The sequence below is a fragment of the Balaenoptera acutorostrata genome, chromosome 4, assembly GCF_949987535.1.
Source record: "Balaenoptera acutorostrata chromosome 4, mBalAcu1.1, whole genome shotgun sequence".
Lineage (NCBI taxonomy): Eukaryota > Metazoa > Chordata > Mammalia > Artiodactyla > Balaenopteridae > Balaenoptera > Balaenoptera acutorostrata.
In genome coordinates, this window is record NC_080067.1 from 82,232,289 (window position 1) to 82,256,140 (window position 23,852).

The following is a 23,852-nucleotide window of genomic DNA, read 5'->3' on the forward strand; positions in this document are numbered from 1 at the left end:
GCAAGAATGAAGTGAGTGGAGACTCTGGTCTTGTTTGTCCAGAGCCATTGAGATGGACCAGCCACCTCTATGAAAGAGGACCTCATCACAGGAACCCTCAGGCAGAGATAATGTGGCTTTGATCACCAAAACAAGTACAGCAATCTTCATTCTCTGTAAAGGAAAAATTTTAAAAGAGGCATCACTATGATGAAAAAAAGTTAAAATATGTAATATTTTTAAAAAGCCATTTAGCACCTAATCGAGCATGGTACAGTATACAAGAAACCCTGCTGATATGCCTTCTCAGTATATAATTTAAGATTATCCTTCCTTGATTTATTTTACATCATAATGGGATTCCACCGAGGTCCCCCAAGCTTCCCACCAGCACCACGCAGGAGAAATGAAATCTGGGACAGGCAGAAGGAACCCTTGTCCTGCTTGTCAGCTCCTTTTATTTGGGACTCATTTGGTTGCTAGTTTTGTGTGTTTGTAAACTGCCTGTCTTTAAGGCTGGAGTCCCAGGTCACAGCTGCAGAGTACTGGGGAGCTGGTCCTCAGCCCCCAGGGCCCTGAGGTGGTCTAGCCCCCTGGGTCCAGGTGGGTGGATTTCGAAAATTAGATCTCAGCTTTGACTTGCACTTAAGTGGGGGTGATTTCAGGCCCTGATGTGAAGAGGAATTACTGTAGTCTATCTGTGCAGGAGCCACTGAGAGTGGAAGAGGATCTGGAAGAGGAAGTGGGGTGGAGTGGGAGCTGGGTCACCCTTAGTGTGCTGGTGCTCAGCCAGGGTGGGTGGTGTCAGAGCTGGGGGAGGGCAGGTTTGAAAGGGCTCCCTGTTAGGGTTGCCAGTGAAAATACAGTCGCCCAGTTAAACTTGAATTTCAGATAAACAAATAATTTTGTGGTGTATGTCCCCAATATTGCATGGGACATACTTATACTAAAAAAAAATTGTTGTTTATCTGAAATTCAAATATAACTGAACATCTTGCCCCCTCTCCCCAGTCACCAAATCTGGCTCCCTGGGGAATTCTGATTCCCCATCTCCTACCACCACCACCAGATCCACCCTGTGAACCACCTTGCAAGGGCAAGCTGACTTGTCCAGAACAGAATTCATGCAAAATAGCAGACTGTGAGGGGGTCTTCCCCAACTTATTTCCTTCTATTCCAAACCGTTCATTCCTCTTTGCCTTGTGCCTTTCTCAGGACTGGTTAGTAGCAGGCCTATGGCAGTGGGCCCTTGGGTCCCCCCCTGAAAACTCAGAGAGAAGAGGCAACAAAGATGGCAGTGCCCAAGGGAAGCTGCTGGGAGTCCTTTCAACCTTTGCCATGGAGACACTGCATACACTGAGGACTGTCACTTCACTTGTGGCCAAATCAAACCTGCAGCCTACAGACAGCCAAAGATTGGGTTTCTGAAGTGCTGGGGTTTTAGAAATGCCAGCGGAGTTGTACATATGCCTAGGCATCTCCTCTGGGTTTCCACTAGGAGACCAAAATTCCAAACATTCCCCACTCACGGGCTTTTCTCCTGGTGTGGTCCTGGGACCTCCCAGACCCAAACCATATGCAGGCCTGGTTTTAAAAAGCAAATGCTGAGGCCACTGCCAGGGCTGAGGTTTGCTGTATTGTCAGGTGTCCCTGTTACTCCACCTGGTGTAATGTAGGTATCCCTTCACACACACACACACACACACACACACACACACACACACACACACACACACACGCATCTTCCATGTGGTTGGACGTGTCCTGTGAGGTCGGCACAAGGAAAACCAACAAACCCTTAATTAGGCCTTGCTTACTTGTTGCGACTGATACCTGCTATTATTTACTAATTAAGTATTTTACATAAGGACATATGAAGGGGCTCAATATTTGATAATTATTTTTAGTAGAGAAGAAAGCTGGTCAGCATTTAGACCCTTGTGCCTGAGGTGTGAGATCATTTTTAAGCTACAAACTCCTTCCTGGAAGGCTGTAAGCAGAATTCCATCAGATTTTACTGACGTTTCCTCTCCATTCATAACCTTAATGTCTGCACAGTGGCCTTAGCATCTATTAAAACCTGGCACACAGATTCCTGCTTTTTTGATGGGTGGCGTGTGTGTGTGTGAGTGTGTGTGGTGTGTGTGTGTGTGTTTGTTTGATGTGTTAATCTCTTTTTCACTCTCAGGTCCAATTTGCTGAAATCACCCTTCCCAGTGGGGCCTTGCTCAAGACCCCTCTCTCATACCCAGCACTCTCTTCCTGCTCCCCCCATTGTGTGTTTAGTGAATGGGAGAGAGGAACACTGAGGCATGCTAAGCTTAGCCGAGCCATTTGGACCCTATTGGGTTACGACGCGTTATTTTACCTGGATTTGCACCGTCTGTTGCTATTGGCCTTCTGGCTGCAGGAGGAGTAAGGTTACAGCAGGAGAGGTCAGGAGGATTAGTACTGAGATACAGCATCGGCCAGTTGATAATTACTTCGGAGATCATGTCTCAGAATAGAGTCTGGTCCCTCTTTCTGGCCTCAGAGAGAGGAAAGGCTGCCCTTTCCCTGTCCAGCCGGCTCCTCATATTCTCTCTGCTAGTCCCTCCTGGATCTTAGTCCTGTCCTTTCTTTATTAAAGTATAATTTACATGCAGTAGAATTCAGCTTCTCTGGTGTACAGTTCTGTGGCTTTGACAGAGGCATATAGATGTGTAACTACCAACACAATCATGATATGGAACAGCTCCATCACCCGGAAAGATTTCTTCCTGCTGCCCCTTTTAGTCAACCTCTCCCCCTGCCTCCTGGCAACCACTGATCTGTTTTCAGTCCCTGCAGTTTTATCTTTTCCAGAATGCCATATAAATGGAATCATATAGTATGTAGCCTTTTGAATGTGGCTTCTTTCACTCAGCATAATGTATTTAAGACTCGTTCGTGTTGTGTGTTATCACTAGATTGTTCCATTTTATAGATGGGTAGTATTCCATAAACATTCCTGCACAGATTTTTGTGTGAACATAACTTTTCATTTGATTTGGACAGATACCTAGGAGTGAGGTTGCTGGTCATATGGCAGGCATAAGTATGAGAAATGCCAGAATGTTTCCCAAGGTGGCTGTACCATTTTTTATTCCTACTAGCAAGGTATGAGAGTTCCAGTTGCTGCACACTCTTACCTGTACCAGTGTTGGCAGTTCTTTCTTCTTTTCTTTTCGTTTTCTATTTTATTTTATTTTAACCATTCTAATAGTGTTTGGTAGTATCTCATTGTTTTTTAAAAATTTGCATTTCCCTAATGGCTAATGATTTTGAGCATCTTTCTCTGTGTTTATTTGTCATCCTTATGTCTTCTTTGGTGAATTGTCTACTTAAATATTTTACTCTTTTAAAAAGTGGGTTGTTGGTTTTCTTATTTTTGACTTGAGAGCTCTTTATGAATTTTGGATACAAGTCTTTTTATTAGATATATGATTTACAAATAATTTTTCCCATTCTTCTGCTTGTCTTTTCATTTTCTTAACAGTGTCTTTTGAAGGCAAATGTTCTTAATTTTGATGAAGTCTGATTTATCAATTTATCATTTCTTTTCTTTTATGGATCATGTTTTGCTGTGGTATATAAGAAATCTTTGCCTAACCCAAAGTCTTGTGTTTTCTTCTGGAAGTTTAATAGTTTTAGGTTTTACATTTAGGCCTATGAACTGTTCTGAGTAAATTTTTGTATATTTTGAGTTAATCATGGGTATCCAATTATTCTGGCACCGTTTGTTGAGAAGATTATCCTTTCTCCATTTAGTTGCCTTTGTATATTTGTCAAGAATAAAGGTGTGATAAATGATTTGCAGATACTTTCTCCCATTCTGCGGGTTGTCTTTTCACTTTCTTGATGGTTCCTTTAGAAGCACAGGACTTCTTAACTTTGATGAAGGGCAATTTATCTCTTTTTTTATCTTTTATCATTTGTGCTTTTGGTGTAATGTCTAAGAAATCATTGCCTAATCCTAGGTCATGAAGATTTATTCCTATATTTTCTTCTAAGAGTTTTATAACTGTAGCTCTCATGTTTAGGTCTCTGATCCACTTTGAGTTAATTTTGTATATGGTATGAGTTATGAGGTGCAACTTCATTTTTTTGCATGTGGATATGAAGTTATCTCAGTATCATTTGCTAAAAAGACTATTCTTTTCCCATTGAATTGTCTTGGTACTCTTGTTAAAAATCAGCAAACCATAAATGTAAGGGTTTAATTTCTGGACTCTCAATTCTATTCCATTGATCTATATTTCTATCCTTAAGCCAGTACTGCACTAGATTAATTACTGTAGTTTTATAGTCAGTCTTAAAATTGAGTAGTGTGAGTCTTCCAACTTGGTTCATCTTCTTCAAAATTGTTTTGGCTATGCTAGTTGTTTTGCTTTTCCATATAAATTTTAGAGTCAGCTTGTCAATTTCTTTTTAAAAACCCTGGTTGGGTTTTGATTATGATTATGTTGCATCTATACATCAGTCTGGGGAGAATTGACATCTGAACAATACTGAGTTTTCCAATGCATGCACATGGTATGTCTCTCCATTTATTTAGGTCTTTTAAAATTTCTTTTATCAGTGTTTTATAGTTTTCAGTGAGCAGGTTTGCAATATTTTGTTAGATTTATGGATAAATATTTCATAGTTTTGGTGATATATAAATGGCACTTTAAAAAAATTTCACTTCTGATTGTTGCTTGCCTGTAGAAATACAGTTCCTTTTTTGTATATTGACCTTGTTTCCTGTGATCAGTATCTTTGTATTTCTAAACTTGCTTATTAATTCTGGTAGCTGTTTTGTAGATTCTTTGGGATTTTCTACATAGACAAACATGTCATCTGCAAATATAGACAGTTTTATTTCTTCCTTTCCAATCTGTATGTATTTTATTTTTTTCTCTTACCTTATTGCATGGCCTAGGACCTCCAATATGATGTTGAATACACGTAATGAGAGAGGACAATCTCGCTTTGTTCCTGGTCTTAGGGGAAGACATTCAGTCTTTCACCATTAAGTATGATGTTAGCTATAGGTTTTTGCATATGCCATTGATCAGATTGAGGAATTTCCCTTCTATTCCTAATTTGTTAAGAGTTTTAAAAAAAAATCTTGTATAGGGACTTCCCTGGTGGTGCAGCGGTTAAGACTCCATGTTTCCAGTGCAGGGGATGCTGGTTCGATTCTTGGTGGGGGAACTAAGATCCCAATGCTGCACAATGCGGCCAAAAAAATAAAAAAATTAAATTAAGCTAAAAATCTTGCATAGATGTTAAGTTTTGTCAAATACTTCAGTAACTATTGAAATAACCATATGGTTTTCTATTTAGTCTGTTAATATGGTGAATTACATTGATTTTTGATGTTGAAACAGCCTTCCTTTACTGGGATAAACCCCACTTGGCCATGTTGCATTATCATGCTGCATTATTCTGTCTGAGGGTAACTCCTCATATTCTCCTTTCCAGTTTCTCCTCACTCCTTTTTTTATCGTCTGGCACCTTCCTCTCACTTTTCAAAAGATATCCCCTAAAGAGAACATTCTTCAGAATTCCGTGTAGTCTGCACCTTCAGCCTCCACCTCCTCATCTCATTCTCTCTCCTTAGCCCTCTCTCAGTGGTCCCCAGCGACGTCCAGGAGGTGTGTCCTCGGGGTCTCCCTTAACAGTCATTGCACTGCTTCATACTGCAGGCTGCAGTCTATTTCTTCCCTGCTCTTGGGGGCTCTTCTTTCTGAGTCAGCTCTGCCTTGCCAGCCCCCAGCCTCATGTAGGTCTTTGTTCCCTCATACTTTGGGCTTCTGTGGTAGCCTCCTGACCCATCTCTCAACTCCCTGCATTACTCTTGCCCCTGATGAATCTTCCTGAAGCCGTGTGCTCATCCTGCCGTTCTTTGCTTCAGCAGTGTTCGTGGCTCCTGTTGTAGGATTGTGCCAGGACTTCTCAGCCTAACATTCAGATGCCTCTTCATTCTGGCTCCAGTCTGCCTTTCCAGCTCCATCTCCTCTCTGTGGACTTTCCCTCAGAATCAGAGAGCCTGGGTTATTTACTCAAGGACCCTGAGTACCTCGCAAGCCTGAGCTTCCTGGATGCTCTCTCCAGGGACGCCCTTTCTTATGTCTGCCAGCCTCGGCAAACATGCCCCTAACCGCAGGCCCAGGGTGCCCGGGCCTGCCCAGGGGTCTCTCCTCACTCTGTGCTCTCTTCCGCTCCCTCTTGCTTGGCATGAGTCAGCTTCTGCTTCCTGTTGCTGATTCTCTGTTAGTCTTGACCACTTATCTCCTCAACTGGACGGTAAGCTTCCGTAGAGCAGGGGTCTTCTTTGCTTGTGATAAATAGGTTGGGTTTTTCTCTGCAGTGTGTTTACATAAGATGACAATGGTAGGATTCGGGGGTGGCTGAGGTTGGGGTGGGGGGGCTGTGAGTGAGCAGCAGAGTTGGTAGAGCTGGTGGAGCTGGTAATCTGAGTTTGCCCCTTCCCTGAAGGCTCCTCAGGGAGGCATCTGGAGGGTAGCCAGGAGGTGCTTGAGGGGAGCCCACAGTGTCCTTCAGCCAGAAGACCAGAATTTTTTGTGTAGCCGAGGAGAGAGCAAGACTGAGATGGGAGAGGAAAGGTGTCTTTCTGTGCGTGGACTGGGACAGACACGGTACAGGATGTCTCCAGGGAAAGGTGGCACCGCGTCCGCTGTGGAGCCCGCGTGGCTCTGGGCCTGAGAGCCTGGCTGGAGGTCAGGGCCACCTCAGAGCTGGGCTGCAGAAAGCCTTCAGGTAGAACGCAGAGCAGAGCCAAGGACAGGACTTCCAGGTCCAGAGACACCCTGGAAGAAGAGTGTGGGAGCTGCTGCCAGTCACTGCCAGGCAGCTGAAGTCCCAGAGGGAGGCTCTTTGGGATCCAAATAGACAAATGGACTAGAGACCAATGCCGGGCTCCTGGGGGCTGGAAGAGCCACAGCGGAAGGTGCAGGGGTCGGCCTGGGCCCCCCTTCTGCAGTTGGGACTAAGAACTAAACGTTTGGAGGGAGTGATTGAGGCCTAGAAAGCTGAGCCTCTTTGTGTGGCTTCTGTCCGGTACGGCCTGAGGCAAGGGCAGGACCAGGATCTGTTTACCCAGATACCCCAGGAGCTGTACCTGCCAAGGGAAGTTCTGACCAAACAGCACCTTTGCCAGGACCTGGAATGTGCTATGTCAACCCTGCTTTTGTGGGTTGAGTTGTGTTTTCCCTTAGCTTTTCAGTAAGTTTTGCTTTCAAAAGAATTCCAGCCTTGTCTCTGACCCGAGGGACAGTGGCCTTTCTCCACACACATCTCTGTCAGCACAGAGGAGGGCATCCGTGAGGAGTGGGGGTAATGGTGGGCGCTCGCCGGCAGGTGTGCTGGTGGGGTCGTCAGGAGGCCCTGGTGCTGGTGCAGAGAAGGAGATGGGACCTGTGTGGACACTGATCCCTGCTGGCCAGGGACCTCATCCTTCCCTCAGTCCCCAGAGGACTTCACACAGCACTGGGTATCAGCAAGTATTTGCTTCTTGGAGCCGATCCCTGGGGAAGAGCCAGCTAAGGCCTCTCTGTGGAAGAGCAGCCCTTTGTCCTATGTGGACCCTGTCGCACTTTCAAACAATGAAACCCTGTCCCCCTGAAGGAGCCTTCCCTGCAGTGCCCTTGCCTCCCCCAACACACACAGCTCTGTCACAGCATCCCCAAGACACCTAACCTTTTAGCCTGTGGTACCGTGGACATGGCCAGTATGAGTATTCAGTGACTCAGCATCCTTAGGGCCATATTCTGTCCCAGGCCAGCCAAGCTTTAGGCTCTGAGGACATCAGAGAGCCTGACTGATGACACTTGGCGACTCCCAGCAGTTGGCTGCGGGTGGGTGCCCTTGGCATTTGTTTGCGGGCAGCTAGGTGTGCGTTTGCTACCGTGGGGCCTGGGGGCTCCGAGCTCTGGGCCTGGGAGGGTCATGGCTGGGGCTCCAGTGCCTGGTGCGTGCTCCAGGCCTGAGCTCCGTGTCCTCGTCTCTCCCTCTGCAGCTCGTCTCCAATGTCCTCATTTTCTCCTGCACCAACATCGTGGGCGTCTGCACCCACTACCCGGCTGAGGTCTCCCAGAGACAGGCCTTCCAGGAGACCCGGGAGTGCATCCAGGCTCGGCTGCACTCGCAGCGGGAGAACCAGCAGCAGGTGAGTGAGGCCCTCCTGCCCCGCACAGCTGGCAGGGAGCCCGCCTTGGCCCAGCTGCTGCCTGCCCACCAGCTGTGCTCAGGGCAGCTGGCCAGCCCCGCCTCCCTGGGGGGGGGGTGCCCAGCCTGTGGGGAACGTTTCCCCTGGAGGGAGCCCAGCGTTCCTGGCTCTGTGGGAATGCTCTAGGGGAGGACCTGGAGAACCAGCTCTAGCCCTGCCCTTGCCTGTTGCCTCCTCAGTCTCCCTGGGGTTTGCAAGCAAACCAAGCAGCTCTGGCGGCAGGAAACAGCCCTCCACCTCTCCCCAGGGGCTGATGAGTTGGGGTGGTGAGAGCGTCAGCATTCCCTCCTGGGATTAAGGTGCCCGCCAGGCGAGGGGGGAGGGAGGAGGAGAGGAGACCGAGCTGTCAGCCCCTGTGATACCCTCACTAGGCACTTCCTCTGTGATGAGCTCTGGGGTTTGGTTAGTTCAGAGAAAGGAAGACGACTGTGTCTCACCCTAAACCTCACCCTCAGAGGACTCCTGGGCCAGGAGGCAGGCCATTCAGGCAGCTCACAGACTCGGGGGCTTCTCCCTGTGAGCCCTGGGCAGAGGGACCTGCCCCTGTGTACTCCTCTGGCTGAGGCGGGGCAGGGACTGAGGACTTGTCAGGATTCCCTGCCTGGCATCCTGGGGGTGTCCTGTTTGGGGTTCAGGTCTGGCTGGCTCACCACTGTGTCTTCTCCTGTGTGTGAACCAGATAGAAGTTGGGATCTCTGAGACTGCGCATGGCTCCCAGACAGCAGGCCCGGAGGGAGACCCCAGGGGGAGAGTGGGCAGGTCAGCAGGGTGCTGGGGTTCCCACTGGACCTGGACTCGTCCCGGCTCTCAGAGACAAGGTTACTCCAAAGCGGAGGGGCCTCGCTATCTTCTTAGGTTCGTGTCTCGCCAAACCCTGCACGAACACTGGCGAGGTCCTCTTCTGTGCTGCACACTGTGTTGGCCGACGACAGGTGTAAACGCGGAGGTCTGCCTTCGATCGTGAGGACAGGGAGCCGGAGGCCTGGACGGCAGTAGTCATCTGTGCCCTCCGGCCCAGCACGGCGTGTGCGCTGTGAACACCCCACGAGCACAGAGTTTGCCACAGCGTGAGGGCCTCTCTGCCTCTGTCTGGATTCAGCCCACGGCTGGTGACATCCAGATGGCTGAGCCGGGGGGAGAGCTCTGCTGAGCCTCTCCAGGCCCTCCCCCAGTCACCACCTGCCCCTGCTTCCCTTCCAGCCCCGCGCCCGGCCACTGTGCCTGGCTAAGTCCCCAGCTCAGGCTGTCCAGTCTGAGGCCTGGCCTTCCCATGTGCTCTCTTGGCCCCATCTGGGCTCCAGGTCCAGCCTCTTGAATGAAACCTGTTCCCAGGGGTGTCCCTGAGTCTTCCCACTGTCTCTTCTTGACAAGCTTACCTCACCTCTCTGCACCCCGCTTACCCCCAAGCTCCTACCTGCCTCAAAAGCCCCCCTCTCATCCCTGTTCCAGACCCCAGCATCTCTCACGTGAGATCAGGATACCTTCCCTCCCCTTCTGGATTAGGGAGTGTCCTCCCCTCACTCCTGGGCCTCGTCCCTTCTCCAGTAAAATTAGCATTTACAGTGCCTCACAGTTTACTTGCACTGGCCCTGGCCAGGCTGGACATTCCAGAAAATCCACAGGGATTTGGGGGAGAAAATATGTTTGCCATACCATGTTTCAGGCCAAGGTACTGGGGAGGGGAGGCATGCTTCCAGGGGACAGGCACTCCTCACCTAGCCGGGGCCCAGAGTCAAGCCTCCCCTGCCCTCTGCAGAAAAGGATCTTAGGTCTGAGGATGCACCTAGGTGCCACCTGATGAGGGGACTCAGCACTGTTCCCCAGCCACCCCCTGCCCACCCGTCCTGGCCCTCAGCCCCAGAGCTAGTTATAGATGTAGGAAGGTCTCTCATGAATCTAAACAATTTGTAGCACACTTTCTCCCAGTCATCCTGTATTTCCACAGAATTGTCCTTTAGTTTATATTGATATTTTTATCACCAGTAGCTGTTCACTGAGAGTTCAGTAAATATGAAATGGCCTTTAATGGCCGTGTGCACTGATGTCTGGGGAGGCCAGACCAGCCCACAGAGAGCACCATTCCTCACTAGTCCGCCAGAGTTTCCTAAGCATAAGGCTGTCAGCTCTGGAGCTGAACAAGACACAGTTCCCACCCTCAGGGAGACCCCAGTAACAGACCATTGACATTGAAATGCAGAGTGATCGGGGGCTCTATAAGAAGGCCCAGGGTGGCGAGGGGATGCCGGAAGCTGGAACCAGGACCCTCCTCCTGGGACGGGGCTGAGCCTGAGGTAGGTTAGCAGCAGTACTTGAGGATGGTGATTCTAGTTGAGGAGCAAGGCCTTGACCTTCGTGATCAGGAGGACGGGGGTGCCGTGGACAAAGGCAGGGAGCTTGAGAAGGGGAACCATCGGGAGCATGGTGAGCATGGTGTGGGCGTGATGTCAGGTGCTGGTGGCAAGACATAGGCGGGCAACCGGATGAGGGAGCGGGCGTGGGAGGTGAGCAGTGGAGGTGCTGATGGAAACCTTGCTCCCGGAGGCCAGGAGGAGGGAGGGGAACTAGACAGATGCAGGAGCAGCAGAAGAGTCTTAGGGCCACGTGAGAGAGCGGCCCAGCTTCCGGTGCTGAAGGAGTGGAGCGAGAATGAGGAGGGCTGGAGACAGCCAGGAGGAAAGGCTCCAGATGAGAGGATTCGTGAGCGAGCCTGGCAGAGCGCCTGGTGTGGGGCGGGGGCTACAGAGGGTGCAGGTAGAGGTTGGACCTCTCTGAGCAGGCAGGCCCCGGAGGAGAACACAGAAAGGGGGCCAAGTCCAGACCCCATCAAGGGCTGCCATGACCCTACCCAACTTCACAGGGTGGCCCTGGCCCCTCTCCTGGCTCTTCTCCAACCTCCCCTTCAGCCGGTCTTAATTTCTTGGTTTCTCAAAGTCAGCAAGCTTTCCCATCCTCCTGGGCCACCATCCCCTACGTCGAAAAGGAGCCCCTCCTTCACACGTCATCCTCTGGTCCCCACGAAGCCTTCTGTGACCACCCTGCTTCTCCCCAGCCTACGTCAGGTCACCCTGCTCAGTGCCCTGTAGCACCTGTAGCCCCACAAGACTGGGAATTTGTGAAGGAGGAACTTTGCCTGTCTCGTTCACGGTTATCACTCCTGGCACCCGGCATGACGCCAGGAACATGGGAGGTGCTCAGTGAATATTTGGTGACTGAACGAATCTCATCTAAAGCTCCCAACAACCCCATCCCTATTTATAGATAAGGAACTGGAGGCTCAGAGAAGTTCAGTCATTTGCCCAAAGTCTCAGGTGACACCCAGGATTCTGACCCGAGGTGCCTGATACTACAGATTCACCAGGAGTACTTTTCCCCATGTACGTGGAAGAACCAGGAGGTGTCCCAGGGAGATGGGGGCCAGGTAGCCCTGGGGCATGATTCCACACCCAGCACACACAAGTGTTAGCTCCATGAGTTTCAGGAGAGCCTGAAAAGTTTTCCAGGGCCCTGTGGGTGGGGGCTCAGGTGGGGAGGAGTGAAGCCTGGGGAGGGGAGGGGACTGCCAGGCAGGGGGAGGAGCTGTGATGAAAGCATCTGCTTCCCTCCCCAGGAGCGGCTCCTGCTGTCTGTCCTTCCCCGTCACGTTGCCATGGAGATGAAAGCAGACATCAATGCCAAACAGGAGGATATGATGTTCCATAAAATTTACATCCAGAAACATGACAACGTGAGGTAGGGGTGAGGCTGGGGGGCAAAGGCAGGGTGGGAAGACTGAACCCCAAAAGAGGTGACATGTCCCTTCCCTCCCCTTCAAGAGGGCACGGTCTGGTGGCTTTGGAATGTGTGTTGTCTGGGGCACCCCAGCCCCGCCCCCTAGGTCTGTTAAGTGAATTAGTATTGGTGGGGAGGAGGTGAGGCTGCAGCAAGGAGGAGAAAGGAGAAAGCAACACCACCAGCTCTTGGGGAAACTCCTAGCCTAACAAGGGAGACAGAAAGTACAGACTTGGGACCCACATGTCACCATCATCGTCTCAATCTTCACCACCGTCCAGCAGCCTCCATGCCTTCTAAGCCAGTGTGTGCCAGGCACTGTACCAGGCATTATCCACCGCATTGCTCATCCTGTCAGGAGACTGACAACCCTGCAGGGTGGGGACCCTTATTAACATCCCTTGTCTAGAGACTCAGCTCAGAATGGCTAAGACCCCCGCCCAAGGTCACTCAGCCAGGAGTAGTAAAGCGGTGTGTGCCCAGGTCGGCCCACCTTGAAGCCCACGCTCCTTTTAGTGCGTGTTTGCGGCTTCCCTAGACGGAAGCTCTGTCAGCGGGGACAGGCAAACAGATGTAGATTAACAGAGTGCAAAATCTGCTTCTGTGTTCCATGGGGACATGAAGCGATACAGAGGCCTTCATCCAGCGTGGCTTCCTGGAGAGCCTGCTAATCCTCCCATATGCCCAGAAAAGGAGCTGCTGTGTTTGCCTTCGAGAGGGTTGCTTCCTCCCTGGGCGAGTTTTCTTAGGACCCATGAGACCTCTAAGGTTGGTGTAAAGAGGACATTTTGGAGGTTTGGGCTGAATTTTCAAGTTTGGGTTAAAGAGAATAATACAAATTATTGTGCGTGGGTGCACGTGCACGCACACACAAATACACACATTCAAGATGAGGCTGATGGCAGCAGGAGTGGGGAGGGCATGTGTAGTCTTGCAGAGTGGACAGAGCTGCCCAGTCCCCAGTGTGCCCCGGAATCCGACACTGCCGATTCTGTCCGTGTGTCCTCCATCCAACTCCCAAGACAGGTTTGAAGCCTTTGGGAGAAAGTAGTACCTGGACAATATATTTGTCTTCGGTTTTCAGAGTATCCCACCCCCATGACGCCCGCCCACACTCCACGGTCAGGCAGGGAGAGTGTGGCCAGCAGCAGCCTTGGACTCTCAGGAAGAAAGCTGCCCCGGCTGAGTCTCCACGCCGAGGAGGTGTCCTGAGGGGCTGCGGGCTCACCTCAAGAGGGAGGTGGGGTCCAGGCCTCGGTAGGTGGTGCTGATGCGAGGTTTCCCTCCTGGGCCCCTCACACCCGCCTCTGTCCTCATATGGTGGAGTAATCGCTAGCAATAGTTAATGCTTGTATAGAGCTTTCTTTAACCCAAGCACTGTTCTAAGCGCTTTTGTATCTTCGCTTAATCCCCACAGCAAACACAAGAGGTTGGTACTATTATTATCTCCTTTTAACAGGTGAATAAACAGGCACAGAGATTAACTTGTCCAAGATCCATAACTAGTTAAGTGAGGGAATCGCCCCCAGAACGCTTTTTGGTATTGGAGTTTTTAACTGGTCTGACTACTTGACAGATTTTTTTAATATGCCAGCAGAAGGGGTCCGTGGATGACTCTGTAGGAAGGAGGCTTGGGGAGCCCTCAGGGAAGAGGGGACTCAGAGGAGAGGAGAGAGGTTTGGCTTCCCACCTGCGTGTGTGTGACTGAGGAGCCACAGGGCCTTACCTGTCTGATGGCTACCCCTCAAATCTGGGGGGCCCCACCTTAGGACATGGAAAGAAACAGCCTTATTTATCAGAACAAGTCCCAGAGGTCCAAAGTTCAGGTGGGAAGGAGTGACCCGCCAAGTGGTCCCAACACATACAAACCCCTGAGCTCCGCCCTTTGGAATTTTCTCTCTTGGTCCTGTCTTCACCACGCCGCTGGCCCTGGCATTGCTCTGTTCCAGGCAGAGCATGGACAAAAGGTGCTTTCCTCGATTGCTCTTAGCACAGCAGAGCTTTCAGCAGATTTACTAAACTATGAAGTGGAACACAAAGGAAATCCAGAAACTTCACCACTCAGAAACCGTCTGGCATTCGAGGCACAGGTTCTCAGCCGGGCTTGGCTGGCACATCTGCCACGTCTGGCCTCCTCGGCATCTCTGTCCCATACCTTGCCCTCTCACCCCTCTGTCCTCCCAAATGGGGGGCTTCATCTCACTTCCCATCCCTCTGTTGCTGGCTCTTGGGCCCGCAGCCCTCCAGCAAAAGGGTTCGGTCAGAGAGGCTGACTCAGGCCTCTTCCGCAGTGACTGCCCTACAGAGTGGCCCACCCTGTGGGTGACACCCCCTCACCCCTCCACTCCCACAAAGGCTGTGACTTCGGGTCAATACAAGAATCACAAGAGTGGCTAGAGCATCGGCACGGCAAGAATCAGAATCAGACCCCAGCCATGGGGGGTGGGGAATGTCTGTTCTAGAGTGTGCTCAGGATCAATAACAGCAATCAGGAAAGAGATGAAAGGACAGAAAAGCTAAGATGCCATCATTTTCATGGGGACAGACATAATTCTGGCTCTGAAATTGCCAGGATTAGGGGTGGCTGGTACACATCAGAGGCCAGCCGCAAGCAATCATATGCAAATATCCCGCTGGGGCCCCTTCCCTGTTTCATCAGCCTCCGGGTGCTGCTCTTGGTGGAAACACATTGCTTGCTCTGGTCTCTGGTTTGGGGCTGAACCTGTGGCTTGGGTTGGGGGTTGAGTAGTTGGTGGAGGGATGACATCACAGTGTAGAAATGCACTTTGGGGTTTGGCTCATGGTCCAGTGATTAACCCTGGGGCCCTAGGCAAGGCCCTTCATGTCATTCTGGCTCTGCTGTGTGACCAGGGCAAGTTACAGGCATTGAGCCACTCTGAACCTCAGTTTCCTCATCTGCATAATAGGATAGGAAAAGTACCTACTTAACAGGGTTTGTTAAAGAGGAAATGAAGGGCTTCCCTGGTGGCGCAGTGGTTAAGAATCCGCCTGCCTATGCGGTGGACATAGGTTCGAGCCCTGGTCCGAGAAGATCCCGCATGCCACGCAGCAACTAAGCCCGTGCGCCACAACTACTGAGCCTGTGCTCTAGAACCCACGAGCCACAACTACTGAAGCCTGTGCACCTAGAGCCTGTGCTCCGCAACGAAGGGTAGCCCCCACTCACCGCAACTAGAGAAAGCCCACGCGCAGCAACGAAGACCTAACGCAGCCAAAAATAAAATAAATAAAATAAATAAATTTATTAAAAAAAAGAAAAACAGTAAATGAAATAATATAAGGAACGCGCTTAGCACAATATCTGGCACAGAACAAGTGTTCACTAATTGGGAGCAGCTATTATTGTTACTGTTATTATTATGATTATTACCACACTCCTATCAGCAAAGAAAGGCCTGGGGATTCTCGATCTGGAGTGGAAGGGTGATGAGTCACATTCGTCAATTCTCTGTGGAGTTGTAATATTTAGACAGGGTGATGACATGCTGTTCTCTAACCCCACTGAGAGCAAGGCCACAAGAAAAATAAATCAACTCTGAGGTGTGACAGTTTGGGCCTGGATCTAAGGGAGAGAAGAGACTAATGGGTGGCCAGAGAGTTTGGCCTGGGCAGGGAAGGGGGACGGACAGGTGCCCATCACTTTCCGTGGCCTCATTCTCCCCAGGCCCCGAGGAGGATCATTGCACAGCATACAATTCTCGGGATCCCGGGGAGCCTGTTGGATACTCTGGTGCTGGGCCACCACTGGCTGTGGGTTGAGGCAGGCCAGAGGCCAAGGAACCCTCAAGACCCCCGTGGAGCCCCCCAGATGCCTCTCCTGTCTGATGTGTCGGGTGGAGATGTTTCAGCCCCTCTTGCTGGACAGCTCAGTTGGGGCTGGGGCCATGGCTGGATTCAGACCTGTGACTTGAGAGCCCTCCTGCCTACCCTCACCTCCCCCCAGACATCTGGCCCTGCTGCAGCCACAGTGCCAGGGTGAGAGGAGGGTCGTGCCGTCCCTACTCCTGGGACAAGGGCCTCCAGGACATGTCATCGGAGGCTGTTCTGGGCTGGGGGCTCCTGGTGCTCTGCTCTGGGGGGGAGGCAGTTGGGGGTTGGAGGAAGGGACACCCAGAGAACGTACCACATGGGGGAGCAGAGTAAAGGTACTGATGCAGCCAGAACCCAGGTGCCACCGGGTTACCCCTGCCAAGAGGTCACCATTGTGGAGGTAGATGAGTGTCTGTGTTGAGCAGGCTAGTTCACACCCCACTCTGCCACTTAGTAGCTGTGGGGACTTGGGCAGGTCACCTAGTCTAAGCCTCGGTTTCCTCATCTGTGACATGGGAATGGTGATGTCCTTCCATTCATCCATTCAGCAGAGGTTTCACCTCTACCTCCATCGCTGGGAATCACCAGCTGTGCTCTCAGACACTTAGCCAGAGGCAGGACTGTGCTGGCAATTGGGGGGGGGGACACTGTCTCTGTCATGGGGAAGCTCCCCTTCTGTTTGGGAGGACACACAAACAACAGGTTAATTAGTAAATTGGGGATGTATCACATGGGGAGTGGCGACATGGACTTTGCATTCTGGCAGAATACAGTGCTAGACCACCCACCTCTCAGTCACTGAGGAGCAGAGCCTGTAGGAGGGGGGCCCTGGGGCTTCTTGCAGGGGTGCTGGAAGGGTAGGGCAGCTACAGCGTGCAGTGTGTAAAGCCCCGGGCCCAGGAGGTGGCTGCACACTGTTTGCCCTGCGGAAGCAGAGCAGGCTTCTGGGCAGGCGACCAGGTGAGAGTCAAGGTCAGGTAACCCCAGAGGTTTCAGGAGGAAGGGAACACCCAGCCAGGCCTGAGAGGGTACTGAAGGGTTCCCTGCTTCCGCAAGGGTCCCTGCTGAATGAGAAAGACCTTCACTTGATTGGCCAGTACGCTGGAGCCCTTAGGTTTTACAGGTTGCAGATGGTGGGATCATTCCAGACTCTGCTCTCTGTGGGAGTGAAGAGAAGGCCACCTCCTCCAGGGGGCGCTGGTCCTCTGCTGAAGGAGTGCCGGGGCGAGGTGCGGTCTTGACTCACTGGCTTGAATGAGAACCTCATTCTCAGAGACCCAGGAGCCGTGTGGGGCTGGAGCTGGGGGCCTGGCAGAGGAGCTGCTGACCTGGGGGTGGAAGTGAGGTTACACCTTCGCCCTACACAGGGGGGGTGTAGCAGAGTCTGGGGAGGGCTGCCCTTCCCCCGCCCTTCCCTTCTTTCCCTGTCTCTCCCCAACCTCCCCCTTTTAAGGTTATCGGCTCCTCTCCTGTCTTCGTCAAGGGCTTGGCTGCATCCCCAGGTCACTCCGGCGTCTGGCTCAGCTACAGCATGGTTCTGAATTATAATGACCACTCCGCAATGTCTGCGGTGCTCTGATACCCGTGGGTGGATTGTGCACCCTGTGGGCAGAGATTGAAAATGTTTACCTCTCCATGTCCCCAGCTGGCAGATGGACGAGAGGTGTGGCCCACAAACATGCAGCTTTCTTGTCTCCAACCTGATATTAAGAAAAGTATTCTTTTCTTGTCATCTTCTGTATCAATTATAGATATACGTGGTCTTATATTATCCTCTCATTCATTCCACAAACATTTATTGAGCTGCTACTGTGTGCCAGACATGACTCAGAGTAGATGGAGAAGACACCATGCTTGTCCCTTAGGGAATATCCAGCCCTCACCAGTGAGGTAGGGCCGAGCCTGGTGCTCTGGGAACGTGGCTGACGGCCCAGCTGGAGCCACTGGGGTTGGGTCTTTTCTTTCAATCAGTCAATCAACTAATTAATTATTTTTGTTGTGGTAAAATATACATAGTATAAAATGTACCATTTTAACCATTTTAAGTGTACAGTTCAGTGGTATTAAGAACATTCACATTGTTGTGCAGCCATCACCACCATCCGTCTCCAGAAGTCTTTTCATCTTGCAGAACTGAAACTCTACTCATTAAATACTAACTCCCTATTCCTCAACTTCCTCCAGCCCCTGGCAACCACCATTCCACTTTCTATGTATTTGGCTATTTCCAGGTACCACATTTAAATGGGATCATACAGTATGTGTCCTTTTGTGTCTGGCTTATTTCACTTAATGTCTTCAAGGTTCACTCGTGTCATAGAATGTATCATGTTTTCCTTACTTTTTTAAGGCTGAATAATATTCCATTGTATATATTTACCACATTTTGTTTATCTGTGCATCCATAGATGGACACTTGGGCTTCTTCCATCTCTTGGCTGTTGTGAACAGTGCTGCTATGAACATGGGTGTACAAATATCTCCTTGAGTCCCTGCTTTCAAACTTTTGGTTATATGCCTAGAAGTGAAATTGCTATATCATATGGTAATTCTATTTCTAACTTTTTGAAGAGCCCCATAGTGTTTTCCATAGTGGTTCACGGTTTTACCTTACTGCACCAGCAGTGCACAAAGGTTCCAGTTTCTTCACATCCTTGCCTGGGATTGGGTCTTGACAACAGACCTGAGTTTGTCCTGGGACACAGAATGGGGATCAGTGGGCAATGGAGCCAGCACCGCTCTGGACTCAAAATGGGGGGCCCTGGGGGAAACTAGAAGAGAGAGGAGTTGGGGCACAGGGTCACTGACCAGTTAAACATGTCAGGCTGTCTTTGAAACAACTGGAATCAATTGTGCTTTGTGATTCTGATTCTAATAAGAATTCAGACACAAGAAGGCTGATTCTGGGCAGGGTGAGTCAAAGAAGACATTGTGAAATGGAAGGGTTAGAATCAGGGCCTAAAAGAAGAATGCGATTTATTTTCCATCTTTTAAAAATTAACATTTTAATTTTACAAAGGATGTAGGTTCTTTATAGAAAAAGTGGAAAATACGAGCAGCATGAGAAGAAAATAAAAAGCACCCATCTTCTCACCACTGAGAGGTCCCGACTACAGCTTGGTTCTGGGGCAGTTCCCCTCCCTTCAGTGTTTCTCCTTTAGGAAGCATTTCCCCAGTTCTCCCCAGACTCTGGAAACAGAAAGCCTGTAGGTGCTGTGGAGGCTTCATTGCCTGGGTGGGGGGGAGTAGGATTCGGTGGGCAGAAATAAGAGCGAGGTGCTGGGGCGTTGGAATGGGGTCTGCAGGAGGCCCTGAGGCCGGCAGTGGGGATCCCAGGACATACCTTGATCCCAGACCCCCTGGACGCGGTCCTGGTGGTCAGGCTTGTCGCAGAACCCTCTGCTTCCTGAAGGAAGGTGTCCCGTCTCTGTGGGAGTGGAGAGGGCACGGCTGTCCCAGGGCAGATTCTCCCTGTAGGTGGATGCGTGCCGACAGACACCCAGTGTGTTCAGCACCCTCTCCCTGGCTTTCCCCCTTTGCCTCTCCCAGCCTGTGTCCTCAGGTGGTCCTCTGGCTGCTCCCAGTTCAGATGCCCCTCGGAAAATGCCCCGTCATCTGGAGCCCATTCTCAGCCGGGTGTTAATGAGACCACACCTGACTGTGTTGCTCACCTAGGGCATGGGAGTGGCCCGTTGACCCTCCTTTATCTTACATGGGCCATGGACCTGGGTGGCTCTCTGGGTGGTAGGGCTTGGAGCAAATGGAGCGATGCTGAGGGGGCAGCCCTCTTGGTCCAGAAGAGACCCCTGGCTTGTGGTTGGGCCTCCCCAAGCTACACACTGGGGGCCTCCAGGGCACTTCCTGCCCTGCTTCCCCAGAACCTTCCGCTCCCTCTGGGCCCACAGTCCCAGGAGTTGGGCTGAGACCTTGCCATGCTCCCGTCCCGGCCCCCACCCCATGATCTCTGTTTCCCCAGACCCCTGCTCTTCCTGGGCCCACTTGGACAGATGGCTTGCTTCTTGGCATTTCTCAAGTTCCCTCTCCGTGCCAGGCAGGGAATGCAGGAGTTCAGACGGGTGGGTTCTCATGCTACTGCGCGCCCAGACCCCTAGCTCCTGGCTGTTCAGAGATGCTGTGGGACGTGGCTTCTGCACAGCAACGGGATCAGATGCCGGCAGTTCCGTAAGTCCTAGAGCAGTGTTGGCAGTGAGAGGGATCAACAGTGAGGAAATGCACTTGACCAGAACTGCACATGGTAAGGCTGAGATGTAGCTGTGACAGAGCTGAAGGGCCTGTTGTGGGAACTGGGATGAAGAGCCTGCCCGCTCCTGCCTCTGGAACAGAATGCAGGCGACCATGAGTGATGGATGGCAGGCAATTAGGGAGGAGCGCACAGCCGGAGTGGGCCTACCCAGCCTCCGCAGACCCACCACGAGGGCCTGATCACGTTGCCAAGACAAGCTCTCAAGTGGGAGCTAATCGATGAATTAGTGCCTTGCCACGTGTCTGGGCCCCGCGCTGTTGTAAAATGGCCTTCGGAATTACCCAGGAGCAGATCAGGCGATCTTGGCCAGCAGAACAGACAGCCTGCCGTTGGGTAAACCTCGTAAAACAGAGGAGCCTCCAGAAGTGACAGACACGAAGCAGAATCCTCCCCCGAGGCGGCAGAGGCGTGTGACTTTGCCTGTGATGGGAGGCGGGGGAATGTGGAGGTGGCAGAGTCTCCGTCAGCATGGAGCAGGGGCTGCAGGGCTGCTGGATATCTGCTGGGTGCCAGGCCTGGGGCTCCCCACACTCATGTCTTAGATGACGTGCTTGGGACCTCAAGAGGTCCAGTGGGGTAGAAGGAAGAGCTACTAGAGTTACTGGTCTTGCCTTTTCCTTGCTTTACGCTATGAATATTCTCTTCCATTCAACAAATATATATTAGACACTGTGTGGGTTGAACTGTGCCCTTCTAAAAGATACATTGAAGTACTAACCCCTCGTATCTGTGAATGTGACCTTATTTGGAAATAGGGTCTTTGTGAATGAAATCAAGTTAAGATGAGGTCATGCTGGAGAGGGTGGGCCCCTAATCCAATATAAGTGGTGTCCTCATAAGAAGAGGAAAATGCCATGTAAAGACACAGATACGCATGGACAACGCCTTATGAGGACAGAGACAGATTGGAGTGACACAGCTGCAGGGTGAGGAGCACCAGGATTGACAGCCACCACCGGAGGCAGGAAGAAGAAAGGAAGGGTTCTACCTAGAGTCGCAGAGGAGCATGGCTCTGCCAACACCCTGACTTCAGACTTCTAGCCTCCAGGACTGGGACAGAATAAATTTCTGTTGTCTTAAGCCACCCAGCTTGTGGTACTTTGCTGTAGCAGCCCTAGGAAACTAACACAGGCACCTACTATGTGCTGGGTATTGTGCTGGGTGTGTGTGTGTGTGTGTGTGTGTGTGTGTGTGTGGAGGGGGATGGGCAGAGCAGAGGGCAAGGTAGATGTGCCCTGTCCTCATTCGTTCAGTCATTCCACTGCAAATTGTATTGAACAGTTCCTCTGTGTGCCAGACATTGTACTAGGGGCCGGGACGTGGTATTGAAAGAAATAGACCAAATCCCTCCTTCAGGACTTCCCTGGTGGCGCAGTGGTTGAGAATCCGCCTGCCAATGCAGGGGACACGGGATCGAGCCCTGATCCGGGAAGATCCCACATGCCGCTGGAGCAACTAAGCCCGTGCGCCACAACTACTGAGCCTGCGCTCTAGAGCCCGCGATCCACAACTGCTGAGCCCGTGTGCCACAACTACTGAAGCCCGCATGCCTAGAACCCATGCTCCGCAACGAGAAGCCGCCGCAATGAGAAGCCTACGTGCCGCAATGAAGAGTAGCCCCCGCTCGCCGCAACTAGAGAAGCCCATGCTCAGCAACGAAGACGCAACGCAGCCAAAAACAAAACAACAACAAAAAATCCCTCCTTCAAAGACTTTACATTCTAGTGGGGAGAGGCAGACAGGAGCATGATAATAAATAACAACAACAATAATAAATAATACATTAAATGATGAAAAGTGCAATGGAGAAAAATACAGTCGGGAAGGGACTTAGACATATGGGAGGGGCTGTAGATTTAAATAGGGTGGAGGAAGCCTTGAGAAGGTGACATTTAAACTAGTACCCTGGTTCTCAACCCTGGCTTCGTATTAGAATCACCAGGGAAGATTACAATAAAACAAAACAGAACAGAACAGAACAAAACCAATCAATAGCAGAGCCCCACCCCAGGCCGATGAAGTCAGAATCTCTGGGGATGGGGCTCTGGGACTTCTCCATATAAAAGCTCCAGGGGGATTCTGATGGACACCAGCTCTGAGAACCACAGGTCTAGCAGATGAAAGCTGCAGTGGAGAAAGTGCTCTCCTAGGCCCAGCCAGGTCCCTGTGGAGAAGGAGAAGGGTTGCAGGCCTGCCCATGTCCACACGTGGCAGGCAGAGGCCGTCCTGGCTGAGTGGCTAGGTGAGCTCAGGCAGCTGCGGGGCTCAGGGCTCAGTGAAGCGAGGCCCCCGAGCCCTGGTCCACACACGTCTGCCTAGTGCTTCTAGGGGCGGCCCGTTCTTTTCCTCCTTCCCTCTTCTCCTTGGCTTGGTGCTGTGGGTCACCCTGCCCAGTAGCGTTCCTGCTTCTGCCGGGTTTGGGGATTTTTTTTCCTTCCCACCATGGGGGGCGGGTCTCATCAGCCCCCAAAGCCAGGCTTCCTTCCGCTTTGCAGCCTGGGACCCAGTGTGGAACAGCTGCTGGGCCTGGTGCCTGCCGGCTTTGCATTCAAAATACTGACACTTATTAAAGGTGTTCTTGACTCTGGAGCAGCTGATCTTGACCCCAACTCCCCTTGGCTTTGATTATCTAAGAGTTAAAGAAGAATTTCCGGAACAACTATGTCATGGTGCTTTCACATAGACCAGGAGAGACCTTTCCCTTCTTCCCGGGGTGGGGTGGGGCTCCTGAGAGACTGAGAGCCAGGGAGGGGGCTGGTGGGCTGGGCTAGGGGTCTGAACTTGCTTGGGGAGCAGGGGTCAGCGTCTGGAGCACGGCCGCTTCACTTCACGCGCTTCTCTCTCACCAGTGTGGATGTCCACAGACTCCCCCGGGCAGCGTGCTGAGCCTGTCTGCCAGACACCAGGCATCAAAACCTGATGGGGGCTCCGGCTCCCTTTCATCTGCTGAGCCCCTGCCCCGTGGCTGTCACTCTGGAGCAGCTTGTCTGATTTCTGAGTCCTGTGGGCTGACAGTCTCCTCTCTGCTCCTCCTCCTCCTTACCTTTTCTTTCGTCCCCCCCTCATTTGTCTCCTCTCTTGCCAGCTCCCCCATTTCTCCCACCCTCTTTGGCTCTCCTCCTGCACTTGTCTGCTGGTCCGGACTGGGATCAGGGTGGCCGGAGGAGCCTCGAAGCCGGGAAACAGCACTGGGCTCGGGGCCTGGGGGCTGCCCTCTTGTACTTTTCTTGTACTTGCCTAGCCCAAGCCCCGAGATGCGCTCCCACTTCCCCTCGTGCAAGCTGGTGCAGAGCGTGTCCCCTCATGACGGAGCCCTGTACTTGCCCGCCTACGGCAGCCCACACCTCTCCCTCCACCTCCCTCTGCCCCGTATACAATGCCAGACCAGTGAACTGTGCTTTTACTCATTTAAGATGACTATGGGGCCAACAGACAGCATAGTATTTATTGGCTTAACTCCTGGATTATGGACCCACACAAGCCTGCGTGGCCTTGGGCAGGTGACTCGACCTCTCTGTGCCTCAGTTTTCTTACCTCGAAAAGGAGTCCAACCTCAAAGGGTGGTTGTGAGGCTTAAATGAGTTCATACATGTAAAGTGCTTAGAACAATGTCCAACTATTTTAAAATGTAGGTGTTATTATTATCCAGGTATGGTGAGGCCAACAGATCAGGAGACGGCTGCCATTGAAAAGATAGTTTGTCACTCACAGGTCCCAAGAGGAGAGGATGCGTTACGCCATGGGCTGGGGGGCACA

The 23,852-nt window shown here is 51.6% G+C and overlaps 1 protein-coding gene across 2 annotated transcripts in view; it reads left to right on the forward strand.

The window, feature by feature from the left end:
* Positions 1 to 23,852, forward strand: part of ADCY5 (adenylate cyclase 5) — a 155,954-nt gene that overhangs the window by 79,989 nt on the left and 52,113 nt on the right. For both annotated transcript variants that reach the window (XM_057545822.1, XM_007175636.2), the window contains exons 2-3: positions 8,024 to 8,173; positions 11,841 to 11,962. In XM_057545822.1, the coding sequence (XP_057401805.1) occupies positions 8,024 to 8,173; positions 11,841 to 11,962 (272 nt within the window). The remainder of the gene's footprint in view (positions 1 to 8,023; positions 8,174 to 11,840; positions 11,963 to 23,852) is intronic.